The sequence below is a fragment of the Passer montanus genome, unplaced genomic scaffold, assembly GCF_014805655.1.
Source record: "Passer montanus isolate IOZ18808 unplaced genomic scaffold, ASM1480565v1 scaffold17, whole genome shotgun sequence".
Classification (NCBI taxonomy): Eukaryota; Metazoa; Chordata; class Aves; order Passeriformes; family Passeridae; genus Passer; species Passer montanus.
In genome coordinates, this window is record NW_024364270.1 from 11,758,937 (window position 1) to 11,779,408 (window position 20,472).

At 37.5% G+C, this 20,472-nt stretch overlaps 1 protein-coding gene across 3 annotated transcripts in view; it reads right to left on the reverse strand.

Moving 5' to 3' along the window:
• NR2C1 (nuclear receptor subfamily 2 group C member 1) overlaps positions 1 to 19,034 on the reverse strand; it is a 37,457-nt gene extending 18,423 nt beyond the window's left edge. The window contains exons 1-6 of one of the 3 annotated variants that reach the window (XM_039704075.1): positions 18,958 to 19,032; positions 16,042 to 16,117; positions 11,584 to 11,691; positions 6,978 to 7,208; positions 3,504 to 3,585; positions 1,426 to 1,605 (exon numbers count right to left, since the gene is read on the reverse strand). In XM_039704075.1, the coding sequence (XP_039560009.1) occupies positions 1,426 to 1,605; positions 3,504 to 3,585; positions 6,978 to 7,208; positions 11,584 to 11,691; positions 16,042 to 16,095 (655 nt within the window). In that variant the 5' untranslated portion in view covers positions 16,096 to 16,117; positions 18,958 to 19,032. Of the gene's footprint in view, positions 1 to 1,425; positions 1,606 to 3,503; positions 3,586 to 6,977; positions 7,209 to 11,583; positions 11,692 to 16,041; positions 16,118 to 18,957 lie in introns of all 3 variants that reach the window. The other 2 variants (XM_039704077.1, XM_039704076.1) reach the window with 2 other exon arrangements.
• Positions 19,035 to 20,472: the final 1,438 nt, after the last annotated feature.

The window sequence follows — 20,472 nt, forward strand, 5'->3', positions numbered from 1 at the left end:
AAAATGTGGAAATGTGAAAAATGTGTAACTTCAGATAAAAAATTAAAAATTTTCAAGATAGCAGTTGACTGTGATGATATTCCATTGTTTACCCTGAAAAGTATCTTAAACCCCAAATGTTGTAATGTTAAGTATTGACAATGCTATTGAAGTCAGCCTGCAACCCATAAATAGTGCTTTGAAGGGTGGTGATGGAGGCAAGTATTTAATCCTCCTTTGGAAATGCTGTGCTTAGTAGCAGGGTCTCACTTTGCTGAGAAAAGGCCAAGGCTTCTTCAAGGAACAAATAACCCTCACTGAGGGAGCTACAGTCCAAGACCATATTAGGTTTTCTTTCCTTTCCTTTCCCCACCCCACTGAGGAATGAGACTTCTTATCACCAACAATCCTCTCTCCCACTCAGTATTCCCCTGTGACAAGAGATTATTTTCCTGCCTTCTGATCCCTAAGCCCAGTGATTTTGTTCTGCTTAAGATGTCTTCTGTGGAGGGGCCTTTTCTTACTTCCTGCCAGCTGAACTAGAGGGTAAAGATCCACTTTCACTCCCCAGCTTTTCCTCCCTTTCTGAATTAATTTCCTCTGTGTTACTGATTTCTGCTGGCAGAAGCAGGGCTGTAAGGAGGAAAATGTTCACAGAAGTTCAAGAGGGTCAGTAAAATAAGTGCAGGATGACAGAGAACAAGACCAATACTGTATGTACTACAACAGGGTCACAGTATTAGGTCTGAAGAATTTATGTTTTGTGTGATTTTCTGTATATTTGGTGTTCTGATACTGCTGATATTGCACTACCACTACATCTAATGTATGGAAAGCTAGAAAGGAACTCGGAATCTGTCACAGTATTAGGTCTGAAGAATTTGAGTTTTGTGTGATTTTCTGTGTATTTAGTATTCTGATACTGCTGTGATATTGCACTACCACTACATCTAATGTATGGAAAGCTAGAAAGGAACTTTGAATCTGCGGGAATTGGTAAGAACTGAACTTTAGATCACTGTGGATCTCTGCCTTGTGAATAACTGTCTCTGCAGAGCTTTGCCAAAAGTGAATAGCAACCTCAGTTGTGGAAAAACTGAAAGGAAGATAGAGTTCAAAAAGTTGAGTACCTTATTTTACATATAAAAAACCTGAACTGCACAAAAAAAAAATGCAGACATGTTTGATATTTGCCATGTAGGAATTTAGTGAATTCATTCAAGTGAATTCATTCACTTTCATCACATGAGATGGAGTTTATTAAGCTTTTAAAGCAAACACCTGAAAGCATTTAATATTTCTGATACACCAAACTTGCTATAAAGGAAGAAGATACAACGATTTTAAAATATATAACCAAGATAACCATTTGCAACTACACAAAGCATATCTTTTGCAGCAGGAAGCAGCTGCCAGGTGAAGTAGATTGCTCTTATTCAGACTTACAGTCTTGTTTCATCCCAAAGGCAATGCATCTCTGCAGCCTACAGTACTGACAGCGATTCCGGTGGTGTTTGTTGATGACGCAGTCCTTCGTTCCTCGGCAGGAATAAACCAAATTCTTCCGTATACTCCTCTTAAAGAACCCTTTGCATCCCTCACAGGTTACTGCTCCATAATGACGCCCTAGTTACAAAGTAACAGAAAATATGACATTAATTTTACAGTATCATATGAATGTTTTAGACTTGACATTTATTAAAGACAAAGCATTAGCTATTTTACCCAGAAAAAGAACACTTGGTTTTCCTCACGGGTTGCAGATCTTAAAATATATTGGGGCAATAAAACAACATAAAAAAGTAAGTGAACCATTTTTCTAGTTCAAACCACTTAAACAGGATTTTACAAACAGGCAAATTGCTTCTTAAATTATTTCCCTATCTGTTGACAGCAATGTTAAAAAAGGCTAAGAAAACAGGCTAGTGAGAACATAGCAAAAAAAAAAAATTAATTTACAGATTTCTCTAGTAATTTTCCAGTGATTTCTTATTACAATTTCAGCTGTTGAAACTGTATGCTTTAAATCTAACGCAACCATGGAAAGTGCAAACATGGCATTTGACAGCATAAGGCAATCACTTCAAAGCTTTATTTTCATTTCCCTCACAGGGTAATGGTATGTCTGTGCTTCTTGCAGTAAAACATCAATGAAAGAATAATCTAGAATAAGTACCATTTTTTTTTGAAGACCAGTTCTGCAAGTCTTCTTGCTGAACTAATATAAAAATTTCTAAGATATACTACAAAAAGTAAGTTTTACAATTATTTTTAGAAGTAAATTATTTTGATTTTGCATAAAATATAAACATTAAGAAAAAGAATTGATGAAGGCATGCTTAGCAGTTGCAACAATTTTAATTTATCCTTGAAATACCTATGGCACATTACAAAACAAATCAAAATATGACCTAATTTAGGAGAAAAAACTTCAAGGTTCTTTCCTGAAGTTTCTAGAAATTCTGACAGGTTTTCTAGATTCCTTTATCACAACCTTTTTACCACTACTAAAATGTGAAATTTCAAAGGCATCATATGTATTAAAAGAATATTGTCTGAAACATTTTAGTGGCAGCTGGGTTATGAATATTCATTCTGGATTGCAGCTTGGAAGTGCCTGCAAAGCAGTTTCCATGACAGTGCTTGTCACATGGGAGGCTCCCCAAAACCTGCAGCTGCTCAGAGGAACATGGCACTCTCCCCAAAGTCATTACCACTGCCCAATATTCCAAGGCCAGCACAGGAGGAAAACCTCCTTGGAACTCCAGCCCCTCAAGGGAGACTCCAGCCCTCCACTGGGGAGTCAGAGAAGTTTTAACAATCAGAACACACCAATCAGATCTTTGCCTTAAGTTTGGCAGAAATTTCCTTGAGATGGGTGAGATCTGACAAGTATTTAGAGCTCTAGCAACTGTATTTTTTATGTTAAACTTTTCCAATTAAAAAAAAATAAATTAATACATTTTACTTTCTAGCAGGTTTGCTCCCTGCTAAAGGGAGAGCTCATAGTGGTCTGCAGGTTCCTCACAAGGGGAAATGGATGAGCAGGCACTGACCTTCTCCCTCTGGTGCCAGGACCCAAGGGAATGGCATGAAGCTGGTCAGGGAGATTTTAGGCTATATGTGAGGAAAAAGGTTCTTCACCCAGAGAGTGGCTGGGCACTGGCACAGGCTCCCCAGAGAAGTGGTCACAGCACCAGCCTGACAGAGCTCAAGAAGGGTGTGGACAATGCGCTCTGTCTGGCACAGGTTGTGACTCTTGGGGTGTCCTGTGCAGGGCCAAGAGCTGGACTTCATTGACCCCTGAGTTTCCCTTCCAACTCAGTATATTCTATGATTCTATGTAAAACAACAATAAATTCTATCCATGGATACTAGAGTACCACTGAGTGAAATTCTCCACTGCATGTATAGAAATTTATACACGTATATGCATGCAAACTGTTACACAGCTTCAGAAGAATTTTAAACTGCTTTTATAAAATTGCACCACCTTAAAAAAAAGAAAGAGAAAAACCAAATACCTGATGCTTTGTCTCCACACACAACACACAGATCAAACACTTTATTTAGGCCCTGTTCACTGGGGGAGTTGTCCGTTAATATCTGAAACAAAGTGTGAAAGAATTTAATTTTTAATTTTCTTACCATCTAGAAATAGTAAAATATATCTCATGCTTTTGTTATTTTGTCTAAGATAGGGCACTAAATCTACAAAGTACCTTTTTTTCTTGATTCCATCTAATGGTCTTCAGAGACACAAAGTCACTACCTGCCATGCCACTGTGCTCCCTTTTAGGAGGGAACAAGTTTTATTTATAATGCTTTTGAGAAGAATTCAAGATTTCATTTCTCTAAATAATACTTCTGCAAAATGGACGGACAATTTGAAAAACTTTTAGCATCTGCATACTCTTACTATTTGTTCAATTTTATATTTATATACTAATGGCTTATCAATAGTACAAAAGAGATGGAAGCACTTAAACAGATGGAACAAAAAAAAATCCTTGCAAAGGCTACTAGACCTATACAGAGGTTTATTAACTTCTTTTTTTATAATACACATAAACATGGACCAAAAGTAAATGTACTCTGGACACAACCTTTAACTTCTGACTGGTATATAGCTTGGCTTTCAGTGACAGTTTGACATTTTTAAAATATTCTTCTCTTGTCTCAGTCATTTGTCTTTGGCACCTGTAAAGCTTTGTTAAGCACATAATTTTAGAATCCCAGTACTACAGGGCAGGCACTAGAACATTTCACTTAATCTTTGAAAACTATCCCACCACAACATAAACAAAACACAGCAAAAATTCCATGTAAAAAGGAACACATAAATCATAAGTAACAACCAAACATCATCTTGACATAGAAAAGAAAAAAATGTTCTTCTCATTCAAAAGAGAATATAGTTTAGAAGCTTGAAGAGTTTTTAACTTCTACTGTGCCTTAAAGGGAAGCCAGACTCTTCATTCTTGCTTTGCAGGTTCAGAACAGGACCTCTGATAAAAAGGGAACCAACCAAAACAGAAAGTACTCTCTCTTCCACAGAGAAAATTTAGAAATTGTGCTTTTTAGAGTTTGGAATACAGTACAGACGATGTATGTAGGAAAGTTTAACAAGCATACTTCTTTCTAGTTAGCCTTGATACCAATACAGTCTCTGAGATTCATCTCGTATGTTTTCTTCAAAAAAACACCAACTTTTTAAGAAAAATAAGATGATGAGTTAAGAGAATATTAACCTATTGATCCTTCCAAATTTCAAGTATTAACATCATGTATTTTCATGATATTATAGAAAATATAAATTCTAAGTCCTTCTATAAATTAAAGCTGCACTGAAATGGGAAGTTCCACATAAGGAAGGACTACAGAATCGGCCCATGAGGAGATAAAAACCCAAGACTCAGAGAACTTATTAACTAACCTTGACCATGAAAAATAAAAACTTATTATTGATATGAAAAAGAGCCACTGAAGTTAAAATGATGGGATAAAGGGTCTTGCCAAATGAGACAATGTAAAGATAAGATGCAATTACAGAGAGGTTTTTGGCAGAACAAACAAATGGGCATTTCAAGTGAAGGCTACAGAAGAAGAAGAAGAAGAGGAAAACAGGTGACATTGGAGATGAAAAGATCATTTGAGAAAATACAAAAGATCCCAAAGGGATGCAGGTGAACAGCAAATGAATGGTACTCTGTATTTCATGAACTTTTAAATGGACAAAGGAAATCTCTACCCATACATATCAGTGGACAACAAAACAATTTAACTGGAGTGACAGAATACCCTGTTGCTTCTCAAAATGACCTACTTTGTCCAAATGATACAATCACAACTACAGCTTTCAATTTTTTTTACAGATTTCCTCTTTTCCTGAATTTTGCCTTATAAACCAGTGTGGCACACTTCTCATCCCTTAAGCTGTCTTTGAAAATAATTTTTATGTGGACTACTCATATCCCACTAGTTTATATGTTCTTGAGGCTTTCCTAAAAAGTGTATGATAACACTAAGCATGCTTCAATGCCTCTCAATAGGATTGGCTTTTGCTACTGGTCCCCTAGTCACAGTAATCAAATTTGGAGCAAGGACCCAGGTGTCCATTTGCAAAGAACTGTGAATTTCAAAGCCAGTAGTATTATATAATACAGAGATTCTTTCAACCTTACACAACATGTGGGTAGTCAGTCAGTGGACTGGTTCACAGAAGAGCACAAACTGAACAGTTTAAGGGTCTGCAGCTGAAAAAAAATTGCTTAAAAGAGGATTTTGTAGTGATCTATAAACCCCCACACAAATCTTTAATAGTATCTTTTACTGCAAGAGACACCTAATTAGACAATTCTCTCAGATGGTGAAATAATCTATCATATTCTTGGCACCCCATAGGCTATTATACAGAATAAAGCTTACATGGTCTATATAAATAACAAAAAAAGGTAGTTTAACTTTAATAGCAGCTATCAAACATGATGGTCTAACTGCAGTCTCCAAATCAGGAGGTTCCTCTGTATCATTAGCTAATGGAAATAAAAGGATATGCTCAAAAAGATCATTATTTCCTTGGCCATCTTTTAACATTTTTCCTTAAGCAGCTGTTTATGGTCACAATGTTTAAGTGTTTGATATGGGACTAAATGGACTGCAGCTATCTGAATGTAGTCTGGCTTACCACTTTATTGTAGCATAAATGTGTCTGGGTGGAACACATGCAGTAACTGTGCTTTGGCTGGAGTGCAGTAACCTCCTCCTCCTTCATGCCGAAAGAGGTCACATCTCCCAACTCTTCTTGCATGTTTTTGACATTCTTCACATCAGTGCCATCCCATCCCTGCCTGTGGGGGCTGAGGATGTGGGACAGAAAGCTTGGAAGTTGGAGGGTGGCAACCATGGAAGTGGCACATATAATGTGCATGGGAGTAAGGTGCACTGGGGGCCAGCTAAGGGAGTTACAACCCTGCCTAGTTACAATATCATATTAGTAAACCCAAAATCATTAGTGTTATTTCCTCACCCCCATGAAGTAATGTATTGCCCCACTAAATAGCCTGAGCACTGCTGTGGACTACAATGCACACAGCTGAATGGCAGCTGTAACAGTGAGCAAAAAGGAAAATGAGCAAAGGGAAATGTTAAGCAAGAAGGACAATGGAGAAAAGTGAATGTTTTTCAACAATACATGAAAACAGATGGACAGTTAACAAGCAGAAATAAAGGACTGTTGGCATGGCAGAATCTGGAAATGACAATAAAAATAATTGTATTCTTCCTAATGTCATGAGCCAACATATAAATTTTAAAAGCAAGAAATTTACTTAAAAATGCTTTTTCATAATTTTTAAGTATCCACAGTGAGTCGTAGTGCAAGGAAAATTATACTTTAAAAAAAAACAAAAGGGAGAACCCACACAGAGTTATTTGGAAATAAACATCTTTTCTTATCCCATTTGAATGAAAAATATCAAATAAAGTGGATTATCTACCTGGATGTGTTGTGCAGATATATCAGGGGATGCAAAAAACAGTTGGTTGACACCTGCAGCATCTGGAGTTGCTAGGATAACTTTTCCTGGAGTGGAATCTTGTCTGGCAAGGATCACCTTGCTTGGGGTAGAGCCATCATGATTTGTTAAGATGAACTGCTTGCCTGCTGAGCTCTGATCAAGTGATGTAACAATCTGAATCTTCTGGCCCGTCTGCTGATCTGTGACAATCTAATAATACATTTATCTCAATTGTTATGGTGATTTAACTTTTTGGACCCAATCCGGGCACTTGAAGAAAATGGGATTTTGCCTTTCACACTTGAGAAGCAGGATCATCTTCCCCTCCTTCACACAAGAGCAAATTAAACTCAGGCAAAAACTTAGATTTTCACTGTATTTGAAACACATTTCAGTCAAGGGCATTTGAAGTCAAAACCTGAGTTCATACTCAATTTCTGCAACTGACAAATGTTTTAACAACACTACTGAAACTCTTGGCAATTCTAACTTCCAGAACTCAAGGCATGTCTGTAGCTGAGCCCTAAGACCCATCGGGTTATAAGAAATCTTAATTCTTGAATTCACTGCTCTCTACATGCAGTGTCTGCAGCACCTCCAAGGTTTGGTTACTTAACAAAAAACTTCTTACAACCACAAACGGACATGTCCAAGTGAAAAAGTAAGCAGCAAACAGCAGGAATAGCAACTATATTGTCGCACCTGCATATACATTTTAGACTTCACTTTGTGGGGAACTTTTTTTACACATACATTTCTAAATAAATTAGTGAAACAGAATCTCCTTCCCCGCCTTTTTTATTTTTTTTAAGGAAAAAGAACAGATCTACAGGATGGGTTTTTTTCCATTTTATCCCTATTTTCAAGCACAAATACAGCAGAATTTTATTAAATAATCCTCTACTTTCTGCAACTTTGTTAGAAGATTATAATCCTCAGAGAAAATAATCAAGATTCTATATATATTCCATTATAAATCTCACTTTAGAAATCTCACTGCATATCTCCTTAAAAATGTGTATACGGAAAAATGCCTGGTTTATTCTGGAGACTAAGGAGAATTATTCTACAAAGACTGTTTCCTGCAAACTATTTTGAATTACAGATCAATAAAATAGCTCCTATTAACTTGTTTTCTAAACTGCAGACAATCATTTATGTTTAGCTACACATACCTAACACTCATATTACAGATATTAATTTTATTTTTATTACAGATGACATTTATTTAGTTGTCTAATATTTACCATAACTTCTTCCCTGTAACTGGGGTGCCAATATTAATTGTATTTCCTACGTGGAGAACCATGGTACAAAGAAACTGAACGAGGCATAATTTCACATGAATTTTTTATCAGCCTTGCTCTTGCACCTTCACAACAGGCTTATTACTTTCTCTAAATGCTCAATACCTGTATATAGTTTACATTTTAAAAAGATAAGCAGTGATGAGTAACCAATTTCAGCAGTTATAACACAGTATTGCCACTTTCAAATATTCAGAAACCATGAATTCCATTGCACAAAACTAATGTGTTTCCTTCAGGTGGCCTTGTGCTCTTAACATTTTAATGGATCAAAATTCAATCTTTTTCTCTGCAAAATATGATTAAAAGCATATCTAAGATAAAAGTGCAGGTAAAATGATAAAATTCTAAATGCTAAAGAACAAAAATTATCATGGGATTTTGGGTGTAGGATGAGAAGACAATGCTAAACCATGACAATAATTATTGACATGATAAATTTTCTGTTCAGTTCTTTCATATATCCTCATGTCTGGGACCACATATGGCTACAGCAGACCATTATTTCTTCTTTAAGTTCCTTTATGTTAGTTCTATATTCTTTTAGAAGGCCAACTTCCTTGCCCTTCTCACTTCTTTCATTCCTTAATTTCCTTTTCTTTGTTCACTTTCCTTCATTTACAGTCTTTATTCCTCCTGTGTAATTTTTGGCTATTTCCAAAGTAGCTGATATTCCACTCCCCTTCTTTCCAAGCATCTATTGTATCAGGATTAGGAGAAATCCAATGTATATTATGCTCAACAGGGTGCAAAAGCCAAACAGAACTCTGTGCTCCTTTTGAATTTCCAGACCTGCTCTTTGAAAGATACTCTTAACTAAAATCTGTCTCCCTATCAAATCTAAAAAGCACAACTGTGAGTACCCCAAAAAATGTACATACTCCATCTAGTTAGGTTAATAAAATGTATACTCAAAACCAGCATGTCCCAAACAGTAAAGACAGAAACTTCAACTACAGCTGAAATTATTTTTGGGACATATATAATAAGTTATGTTTTTTCCTACTGCAGCCCAGCTGTGTAATTAAAAGAACATACAGTACTTGTAGATAAATATGGTAGGACAGTAGGCAGAAGAACCACTGATACTTCACCCAATTCACTTCACCTTCTATTTAACAAATAGAGTCCCAGTCTTCAAACGGGTTTCTGCAATTCTAGAAGGATGTCCAGGCAGTTTTTAATGCATTACATAGTAGGTACAGTGCTACATTAATATCCTTACAAAGCCATTCAACCTGCACAAGTGATTTCTGCACCTGACAAGCATCTGACAACTGACAGAGGCATAAGAGAAAGCAGTTTAAACAGTTAAGCATGTTCTTGGCTGCAGCTGACCTCTTATAGCCATACACCTGCAAAACCTCCACCTACATTCAATGGGGATACTGAAAAGTGGAGCAGCTCACCATAGCACAACCTGCAATACCCAAATGTCAAGGTAAGAGAAAAAATAGTCAGAGGGAAGAGGAAAAACACTTATCTTTTGACCATGAATCAGTGACAACACATTATCTCTCTTAATAATCTGAAACTCAATATTGCTAGAAGAATAATATTATAAAATAATATATAAATTCAAGATTGACTGCATAAAAAATACACTACCCTCATGAATTTCATATAAGCACTCTGATGATAATGGAAGATATTATTTTCCTTTATTGCTTTAAAACCTTGTTTGTTATCAAGTTTCGATTTCCATTTGAACATCATTTCAATAAATTAAACATCTCAGTAACTGTGTGTTCCTATGTTACAAAAAAGAAAATGTCTAAACACAGACAACTAATACATCTGTTTATAACAGGTGCAATTTTGTGCAGAATGCTTGTTGAACAAATATAATATTTAACTTTTCTCCCAGAAGAAATGCTAGCATTCCTTAAGAAGAGTGACTAATGAAACATGTTTTAAAGAACCTTCTACTGAAGATTTTCTATTTCATTGTTTCAGATAATTAGGTGCATTTAATAATAACAGAGGAAAAAATATTGATTGAAAATATATACTAAAAATTATTCAATGTAGCATTTATGGCAGACATTTCACAGAGATACATTTATTCCTACAAACTACTTTGCTCTCCACATAAATTCTTCTCCGAGCAAAATTTTTATTACTAAGTTAGTGATATGTTTGTAGATGTCTCTTGCAGGAAGGATGAGTGTTTTGACTGAGTGTTGTTCCACACACATCAAGAGACAACAACCAAAGTTGCTGACAGCTTACTGTCCTTTTTGAAGACAAAATGGTGTTTAATGGATGAGCACAAATTAATTAATAAAAAGTACATCTGTGCACATAGTGTAGAGACGGAGCAGAGGCAGCTGAAAGAATGAAGACCTACCGGATTGGTAACAGACAGGCTGGGGGATAATAAATCTAAAAAAGCCCTATAATGTATGGGAGAGTGGTGTGAAGAGCCTTGGAAGGTTGAAAGCTTGAACATAAAGCACCAAAACAGGAGAAAAACAGAGGACAATGTTTACAGTGAAGCTGGTAAAAGAAAAAGCAGCCAAGATTATACTAGCAGCTGGCTCACTTAAATGTGTGCTTTTGTATGAACAACATGTATCTGAGAATATTTTTTACATTTATTCTGCAGTTAATATTTTTCTCTACATTGAAAATTAAAAAAAGGAAAACTGACTTGCACTGACTTCTAAGGCATAAAACTTAAAATTCCATTCCCCAAATGTTCCTACGTCTCCATAAACACATTTCTGTGTTGATTTAAGTACCTACATTAACAAAAACTTCACTACCCTCACTTCAACTAGAGGTTATTACTTGGCCAGGTTATGGATTATAATACCAAGACATACAACGTGGGTTGGGACAACCAAAAATCAGTATTGTTCTCAGACATTAAGTTTCTCTGCACTTTTTCATTACTTCAAAGATACAATGCAGTATTTCCCTCCCCAGTTCTGCTCCAAAAATGTAGAAATCCTGCAACTTAGTTGAACTACCAAATAGACAAAATATTCAACTTTCAAGGAATGGCTTCACTTGCAAAAAGTATTTTTCTGTTCAGTGATTTAGGATTTTTGTAATGTTAAAATTCTTACAAGGGAAAAAGAAAAAGAGGACAAAGAGAGGAAAGACTAGAATGATGTTTTGTTCCCATTTATACAGAAAGGGTCTCTGCCATGTGGGGCTGAATATTTACATTAAAGCAAACAACCAGATGAAAACAAAACAGAACTGCATGTGGAAACTGGCAGAAGCAAACAGCTGATCTCTGCTTTTAAAATGCACCAGATGCAGCATACCTGTATGCGTTGTGATAAAGAGAGGCCCGAATCTGCAGGGACAATCTGTATTCGTTGTGGTGTCCCATCCATTAGTGTTTGTGTACCGCCTTCCTGGGAATGTGTAACCTAGGAAGAAGAGACAAATGTAATGGACTGACAACAGATATATTATTTTAATGGATCCACTACCTTAATGGATTAAACCTGCAGGTTTCATCAACTTCCAATTTCTCTGAACATGGCCACGGAAAGTCTGTCACTCTTATTCTATAAAAAAATGCAAATGCCTATAATCTAAGTCAACACCTTAATTTTTCTAATTAGAAAATTCTGATTTAAACCTATTTCTAAATACCTTCCAAAGTGAAATTTAAAACACTTTAAGTAAAGCAATTAACTGTTGACAAGTCCATGCATTTTGAAATACTTTCCAATGTGAAATTTACAAACACTTTAAGTAAAGCAATTAACTGTTGACAAGTCCATGTATGTCAACTGAACTGAATATTTACTACTGATGATGTTCATGAGACACAATACCTACCACCATAGCTGTGCTATGTTGCAATAAATTCACTTTAATGACTCACTTGAAGTGACAGAAGGGGTTTTTGTATGGAACCACAGCAATCAGCAGTTTCAATTCTGATTTTCCATTAAAGAATTCTATACTGGGGAACTATTAACAAAGGTAGGGAAAACTAATAATTGCAAACAGTGTATCTTATATTAAAATCTCTGCATGAATGCTCTCAAACACAATTCATGGAAGAGTTTCAACAATTACCAGTATTTTAAAAATTCTTCACAGCCTACAGCCAATGTCATATGGTGGAAAGTATTCTGTTATTCATTACATTATCTGTCAAAAAAAAAAAAATAAAGGACAGCTGCTATTTGTAGAGGGTCAATCAGAAAGGCCAGATTTTTTGCACTACTAAGAGAACTTATTTTCACAGAGTTTACAGACACCTTCAAATTGAAATTTTTGTCTTAAATTCCCAGGTAACTCCAAAACTTTTTGGCTATTCACAAAACTGCCTGTAACATCCTGCAAATCTCTATTACCAGTAATTCCCAGTATCACATCATTATACAAATACTCCTCTGCACCTGATTGTCCTTCTGCCCCTCCCAATTAATACAGAGAATATATATGTATATTGCAGTAAAGGTACTGCTTCATAACAGTTTGTGAGGCTTTTTGTTCCTCCTGGATCAGCTTCCTAATCTTGCAACCATACCATCATCTAAATGCTTGTACCAGCAGACAAAAGCAGGCCACAGCATGCAGCTCGAGGTCAGTATGACAGAGGGATGGGGTGGAGGGTAAGACTTCCCCTTCTAGCAGAAATACAAGCTCCCATCAGCCTACGTTGATTTTGAAATTTTGCCAAAAAAGTTGCTGCTTTTGGTAGCAGTCTCATAATCGACTTGCTCCTCTCCCCTCAGTGTGGTAGGTAAAGCTGGCTGGGTAGTCATTCTGTGATCTGGAACAGGACACCGATGCAGGCTGAAAAGCAGCCCAGCAAACAAAGGCTATTCTTAGCACAGGTCTTCCCAGATCTTCTTCAATCCAGTCTCCACAATGCTCAGAAGCAGATGCATCAGAGCAAATGAGTGAGGCTAATCTGCTGGGGAGATTACTTAAACTGCCAGCACCACCAAAAGAAATGCTTGTCAGACTACTGCTGAGCCATTTCTGGACACTGCTTTCTAAAAATAGCCAATTTTTCTGAGTACAAGTACTTTTAAACAATTCATCTGCTTCTTTACTTAAGTAAAGGACAAAAAACCCTGTTCATTAACCTGCAGCATTTTCAGTTCAAAAGCGGTACTTTCAAACACTGAAGTTCTGCATCAGCCACTCAAATTGACAGTACACATGATGATTCAGAAGTGATTAAAGTTTTATGTGCATTTACCTTTGCTTTAAAAAATAAGCTATATATTATAGAACTGCTTTACATTTGCTCCCTTAAGATGTCATGATCCACATGTACAACTACTTTTTAACCCCACAAAATGTCGGCTTGACAGTTTTACTTCTATACAGAATACAAGGTTTTTTATTTCAGTTAATATTGATAAGAGTAACCGCAAAATTTGTTAAAAATTGTACTTTTTATGTGTGTTACAGACTGTTTCAACAACGATATAGCCTTCCTCTGTTACAGCAAACTGGCAGGACTGTGGAAATGAACAACCATATACTTAGTGCACCCAGGCAGAAATTAAAGAAAGAAGAATGCTCTTGGCAGGTAGCTTCTCTACATGATTCAAGAAATGTGGTCTTGATATAGAAATAGAAATTATCTTGCACTGAGAAAAAGATGACTAGCAGATGGCAGAATGTGAGCAACGACAGTCACTGCACAATGCTCCATATAGACAGGGTTATATATTGCTTCAATGCTTTCCTTTCATGCACAAAGTCCTAAATTAACAAAAGCACATTTGTGAACACCATTGTCAAATTGTTGTTGTAATTTTGTGATTTAAAATGCTTCATGAACAACAACAATTAATATTATAAAAAATCAAAATCTATGTACAAAACTCTGCTGATCATTATTTCAATGAGACACAGAAGCATTTCCATTCTCTTCAATAGTGGAACACTTCTTCCTTTCAGGTCTTTTTCCTTTCAGGTTCTACTCATGTAAATTTTTCTTCTAAATTCAATTAAAACTACTTCAACATTCAATAGTATTATAAATGCCAGCAAAAATACTGCTGAAGCTCTCTTAAACTATGATTTTTCAGTGATTAGGAATGCCACCAAGCAATTACATTCCTGCCTACCTACAGGCTGTAAGTTATTGCATGGAGGCTCCTGTGAGACTGCTTTCCTTGCTGATTCCACCTTTCAGGCAGCACATTCATGCATGGCATGCACCTTTGACAATAATTTTGGGTTAAGGAGTCCCAGTTTGCACTGCCCTCGGGGATGCTTTTCAGTCCTTCCAACCATGTGCCGTGGGCCGCACCTTGTACATAATAAGGACACTGATCACAACCAACAGGGAGATGACCTTCCTCCCCCCATGCTGTCATTAATTTTTTTCCTAGTTTTGTCCACCAGATGATGACACACAGAGCTTACATGAACAGGACTAGCATAGCATGAGAATAAGAGGCTAAGTGAGGACTGGGGAATGGTTGAGCTGCACTGCTGCCAAATACGGTGTGACCGTCTCAGACACAGTAATACCTTGCCAAAGGACAAATCCTAATCTACACTGCTGACAAAACAACAGCCATGAAAACTGTAGAGCTGTGATTTCACCATGAACAAGAACAGCTACAGCTCTCTGCAGCACTGCACCTTCACTGTCCCTGTTTTCTCCCCTGCCTTCCTTTGGCTACCAGCCATTTCTTTGTGCTGGCTCTGGTAGTCATTGGAGCCTCCCAGACCCTACTCTACACTAACCCAGCAGAAAACCTTCCACTTGTTTTGGCTGGATTATTAGCTTGCTGGTGGTGGTGAAATTAATAAGGAAAGAAACAGAAAAAGGACCCTCTCTCTCCCATGGTACTGAGATACTAAGTCAGCTCAGTGTCTCCTAGAATCACATTAAGGAATTGAGAAACAACCCCCAGAGGCTAAACACCCTCATCACACCATCCCCTGAGTGGAATGTACACTTCAGCTAGCTTTGACTAGCCTTGTACTGTCAAAACCAAACAGATTTAAACAGGAAATACAGCCCTATTTAGACCTCAACAAAGAATTATAGTTCCAAAACAAAACTGCATTGAACACGTGTTCTCACCTAATAAAGAGGACAAGTAATAACAAGCAAACACCACACATCCCATAAACCACTTATGTCCTTTTGAGACAGCCTTAGCAACACTCAGGTGCTGCAAAAATAAAAGCTGCAAGAATTTATTCAGAGTAGAATTAACCATCCCATCCCCCACTCCAACCTTTCCATCTGAAATCAATGCTGAGAGGAAATAAAATTACTTGAGAAATAAGTCTATGTCAGAGAAGCAAAACTAGAAATCTGCAGAAACAGGAGCTCGATCTTTTGATACATAACAAGCACATATATCTGAAAGTGAAGAACATGGCAAAACTTTACCAGTGGGAAAAAAAAAAAGACAAATGAAGTAATTGCATAGTTGTAAAGTAAAAGCTGTGTCCTGACTTTTTAAACTAAAAGTGAGTAAAGCAATTACACAACCAGATGGCTCTCTGAAAACCACTGCAGGCTGCACAAGCTGAAAGGCTAGTGACTTACTGGAAACACTGATAGATTGTTCTTAATTTCTGTGGGGCGAGCTTTGGCACAAAAGGGTTTGCAGTGTAACTTTAAAATGGACATAACAGGTTCTTCTGCCTTCTGAGGGAAGTGTCCAGAAGCCTTGTCTGTACCAAAAATTTTCTTTTGTGATTTGGGCTTCTACGTATCAGCCTGTGCATTTTATTATTCAATTTCTCTTAAATAGGACTCAAAATTTATGTACCTCTCCCATTTGCTGTTCAAAAATTTGATGGGCCAGTTCCTCTATGGTTGCCATGATCTTTAATCACCAGAATTTCCTGTCAAAGAAAGGAAAGAAGATGCTTAACATCTGTAGCTTCAAAAGTAAAAATATTCTGGGGAAAATATAGTTCATGTAAGTGCGTTCACAGTTTTATGAAGATGACATCCCTGCAGAATTTAAAGTTTTGCTTATACTATAAAAAGAAATAATTTGCTATTTGAAAACTTTGTATTGTTTTATTTAAATAACTCACAGAGACTTCCTATTTTCCTCTTCTGCTTTTCCAACAAGCAACAATATAATAAAATCACTGTGAGAACAGAAGTCTATTACTGACCATGACATCAGCAGGTCCATGTTTAACATCTTAAAGAACTGGAACACAGACAGCTTTTGTTAATGCAAATCAAGAAGGGCAAATCTAACTTCTGGACTCATACAGATTTTTTAGTATTAACAGGAGTGCTTGAAGGTCAATTTTGTAACTAAGAGGCAGCAGTACTTGGGACACAGAAGATAAGTGTTAAAAAAACCAGGATGCTGTTTCGTTATCAATACTGCAGCTACAGCACAAGCCCAAAACTTCATGAGAACTTCATGGGGTTTAACAGACACTGCTACATTAATGCAGTACAAAGGATTCAGATGCATGCCTTGTTTACTTGTCGAGGCATACGTTATGTATTATATTATTGATATACAAATATTCACTAGTCAGTACTTAAAAGGAACATTTACAAATTATAAAGCACTATATAAACAATTTTACTGACAAAAGTGAATTAAAAACTCTGCAATATCTACCTCTTGTATGAACAAAGACACTACTCTTACACTAATACTGTTTTTCATTCTTTAACTTTCCTGGAACTCCTAGGAATTACCTACTCCTCAATGAAACTCGAAACCACCCCAATGAGCCATGCAAATAAAAAAATTAACTCACTTTTAACTCAGATTTAACTCAAACTAATTCTGTTCTTAAAATTTGAAAGAGAAACATTTTTTGACTAGAGCAAGAACTGCAGGCCTTGGAGTTCCTGGTATACTAAAACCTAATTAATGTGTGAAAGGGGAAACACAGAAATATTTGTGCACTGTAGATCATTCTTAATCACTCACTAGCATGCTGCATTATTAGTTAAATTATGACAAAAGATAACAGGCATGCATAGAGAGATATGATACTGAAGCTTATGCTGAAAAGCAGTATCTCCTAGGAAGATCTAGGTGTCAGCATCCTTGCAGGAGCACTCTGTTAGCCCACTTGTGCATCCAGTGAGCTGCAGCACAATCACTATTCAAAGAGCGCTTGGAATTTTCAAGGCAAGCAGTGTCTTATCAATGTTTTCTTCTTTTAAATAAAATACTAGCAATAAAATATTGTACTGTTGACACAGAGTGCCAGAAATGAGTGCTACTTCATTACACAATAACAAAGAATCACTTTGAGGTATTAATTGGCATCAGCTGGTTAAATCTGCCCTCACAGTCAAGATGTGAGCTAAGTAAAACAGCTTAGCTTGGAGACTGAAAGTGATTTAAACTGACGTGTTTCACCTTGGAGCAAAGCAGTGTAGGAATACATATGTATTCAAACTTATCTAAAAGAGACTCATCTGAACTGCACTTGCATGAACAAAGGACATCAAGTACACAATCAAGACTGAACTCTTATGATGAAGAGGAACCTGGAGAAAAGGTTGAACCTGTCCTGCCTCTTCATGCTGTCTGGAACAAGCACAAAGTGGTTCAACTTATGGATGCAGAACCAGCTGTCAAAGCTACACAAATCACCTGAGTTTGAGCATGGCTTGCATGCACACAATGGAAAAGGAATGTATTCACTATTATTGACAAGAATTTATATATTACTCACATGGTGTTTTATATTTGGACACTTGCACTTTCAATTTGCATAAACACTCAGAAGTAGGTTCTTTTGTGTGTTGTTGCTTTATTTAACTCAGCGATCTCTAAACCAAAGGGCACTGATGAAACCAGTATTTGTAACACCAGTACTCTGTACTAAAATATCTTAATGGAAATCACCTCCAATAAACCATGTAACTTTGCTCTGAAGAGCATGTATAACAGTGAAAAAAATCAGCTTCAATATTTCAAGTATAAACTCTTAGACAACATCTCATGTTGTAGATCATGTTGCAGATATGGAGAGCTGAAATAGGCATTCCTATCCCATCTTCCATTTTTGGCTTAGAATTTCATCTCTTCATGTGCTAGCATACACATAATGCCTGAGAAATCAGTTCAAGCAACTGAACTATCAGAAACTTCTTTCTTATTTGCTGAGTCAAGGAGTAATTTCAAAAGCAGTTTGAACAGAATTTACAGCTCTCCCAGGAAGGAGGTCCTGCTCACCCTGACCAAGCTGCAGTGGTCCTGATTCCACAGCAGGAAAATTCAACTCACTAAAAGGAGAGAAAACTCAGCTAGCAGAAATGCACCAAACATCAAATAGGTGAGCACAAAGAACTTAATTTCTTTTGCAGTCAGATTCATTCTATTGCAGCCAGGAGGAAGAATATGTTGTTATAAGTCAAGAGAGGGAGGAAAAGAAGGAAGATTCAAGGAGAAGGCAAACCTCCATTCCATTTGTTATTGATGGGAAGTAGGTAATTCAGTTGAACTGCACCATGAAACTGTACCCATTGCTTTTGGACCAGCCAGCTGGCTGACACAGGTCACTCTGGAGTCAGACAAGCCCACAGGCACGTGAGCAAGAAGCAAGGTCCCCCCTCTCAGGAGCAGCTATGTGTTAGGCTGTTCATCTTGCTCTGGGGACAGGGGAGCAGGACAGGTCATCACTATCCACAAATCCTCAGCTAACTTTGGGACAGCTGTAAAAGGCTTTGTAGTTCTTATTTTGCTTACCTAAGGTATCTGTGTTAGACTTCACATCAGGTATGCTACATCACTCCTTACATATCCCTGCAAGGAATTAAGCAGAAAAAAACTGCTTCAGCTGTTTTTCTTCTATTATGTAAATTTTAAAACTCAGCACGTTTTTCATGTTTTTAAAAGCTTATTTTCCTGAGTTACTCCAGCCAACATTCTCAGTGGCTGAATTGTTTCACATGAAATATTAAATATATTCTAAATTCAAAGCTACCTGAAATTGAGAAATGTTCCTTAAACACCTCATAACCTTCCTTTCCCAGCAAAGAAAATTACTTGGGGGATGAAGGAAAGGCCATGGATGTTGTCTACCCAGAGCTTAGCAAAGCCTCTGACACCATCTGCCCCAGCACTCTCCTGAACAAACTGGCAGCTCATGGCTTGACCAGGGTTCCCTGGGTAGAAAACTGGCTGGGCTGGGCCCAGAGTGGTGGTCAAACACCAGTGGTGTTCCCCAGGACTCAGTACTGGGATCAGCCCTCTCTAGCATCCTTATCAAAGATCTAGATGAGGAGATTGAGGGCACCCTCGCCAAGTTGGCAGATATCACTAAGCTGGGCAGGAGTGCTGACCTGCTGGAAGGCAGGAAGGCTCTGCAGAGGCATCTGGCCAGGCTGGATCAATGGGCTGAGGCCTGGGGATGCTGCTCAACAGCAGATGAATACAAGCCAGCATGTGCCCAGGTAGTCAAGAAGGCCAACAGCATCCTGGCCTGGATCAGCAATGCTGATCAGCACCAGCAGGACCAAGGCAATGACCATCCCCCTGTACCCAGCACTGGTGAGGCCACACCTCAAATGCCACATGCAAGAAAGACTCTGAGGTGCTGAAGCACTTCCAGAGAAGGGCAATGAAGCTGGAGCATAACTTGGCTGAGGAGTGGCTGAAGGGGGTAGGGATGTTCAGCTTGGAGAAAAGGAGACACAGCAGAAACTTCCTGATCTCTACAAGCACCTGAAAGGAGTGAAGTTGTACAAGGAGAGGTTTAGATTAGATACTAGGAAAAATTTCTTCACTGAAAGAGTAGTGAGGCATTGGCACAGACTGCCCAGGGAAGTGTTGGAATTGCCAGCCCTAGAAGTGTACAGCACCAGGCCTAGTGGTAACCACAGGGGTGCTGGGTTAATAGCTGAATTCAATCTTAATGATTGTAAGTATCATCAGCCTGGGTTTTGATCTTCAATATCAGAAGTGATCTTCAAGGTGTTCTCATCTAATGTGAATCTTCTTGCTTTCAGAAATGCTCTTTTCCATGCTTGTCAAACCACACCACACACACTCAAAGGACACGGCAGCCCACATATGAGAAATGTTTATTGCTAGTATAGGAAAGAAGCAGATGGAGTCAATTAATTGTCAGGTTTTTTCTTAGAACACTCTCTTCTCCTTTCAAAATGAATGAGACAAATCACAATAAAACAGATTTTATTCAGATGTTTAAGACCGATAATCACATTTTTGCCTCCTTTCTAAAGTTATCTAAAACATTGA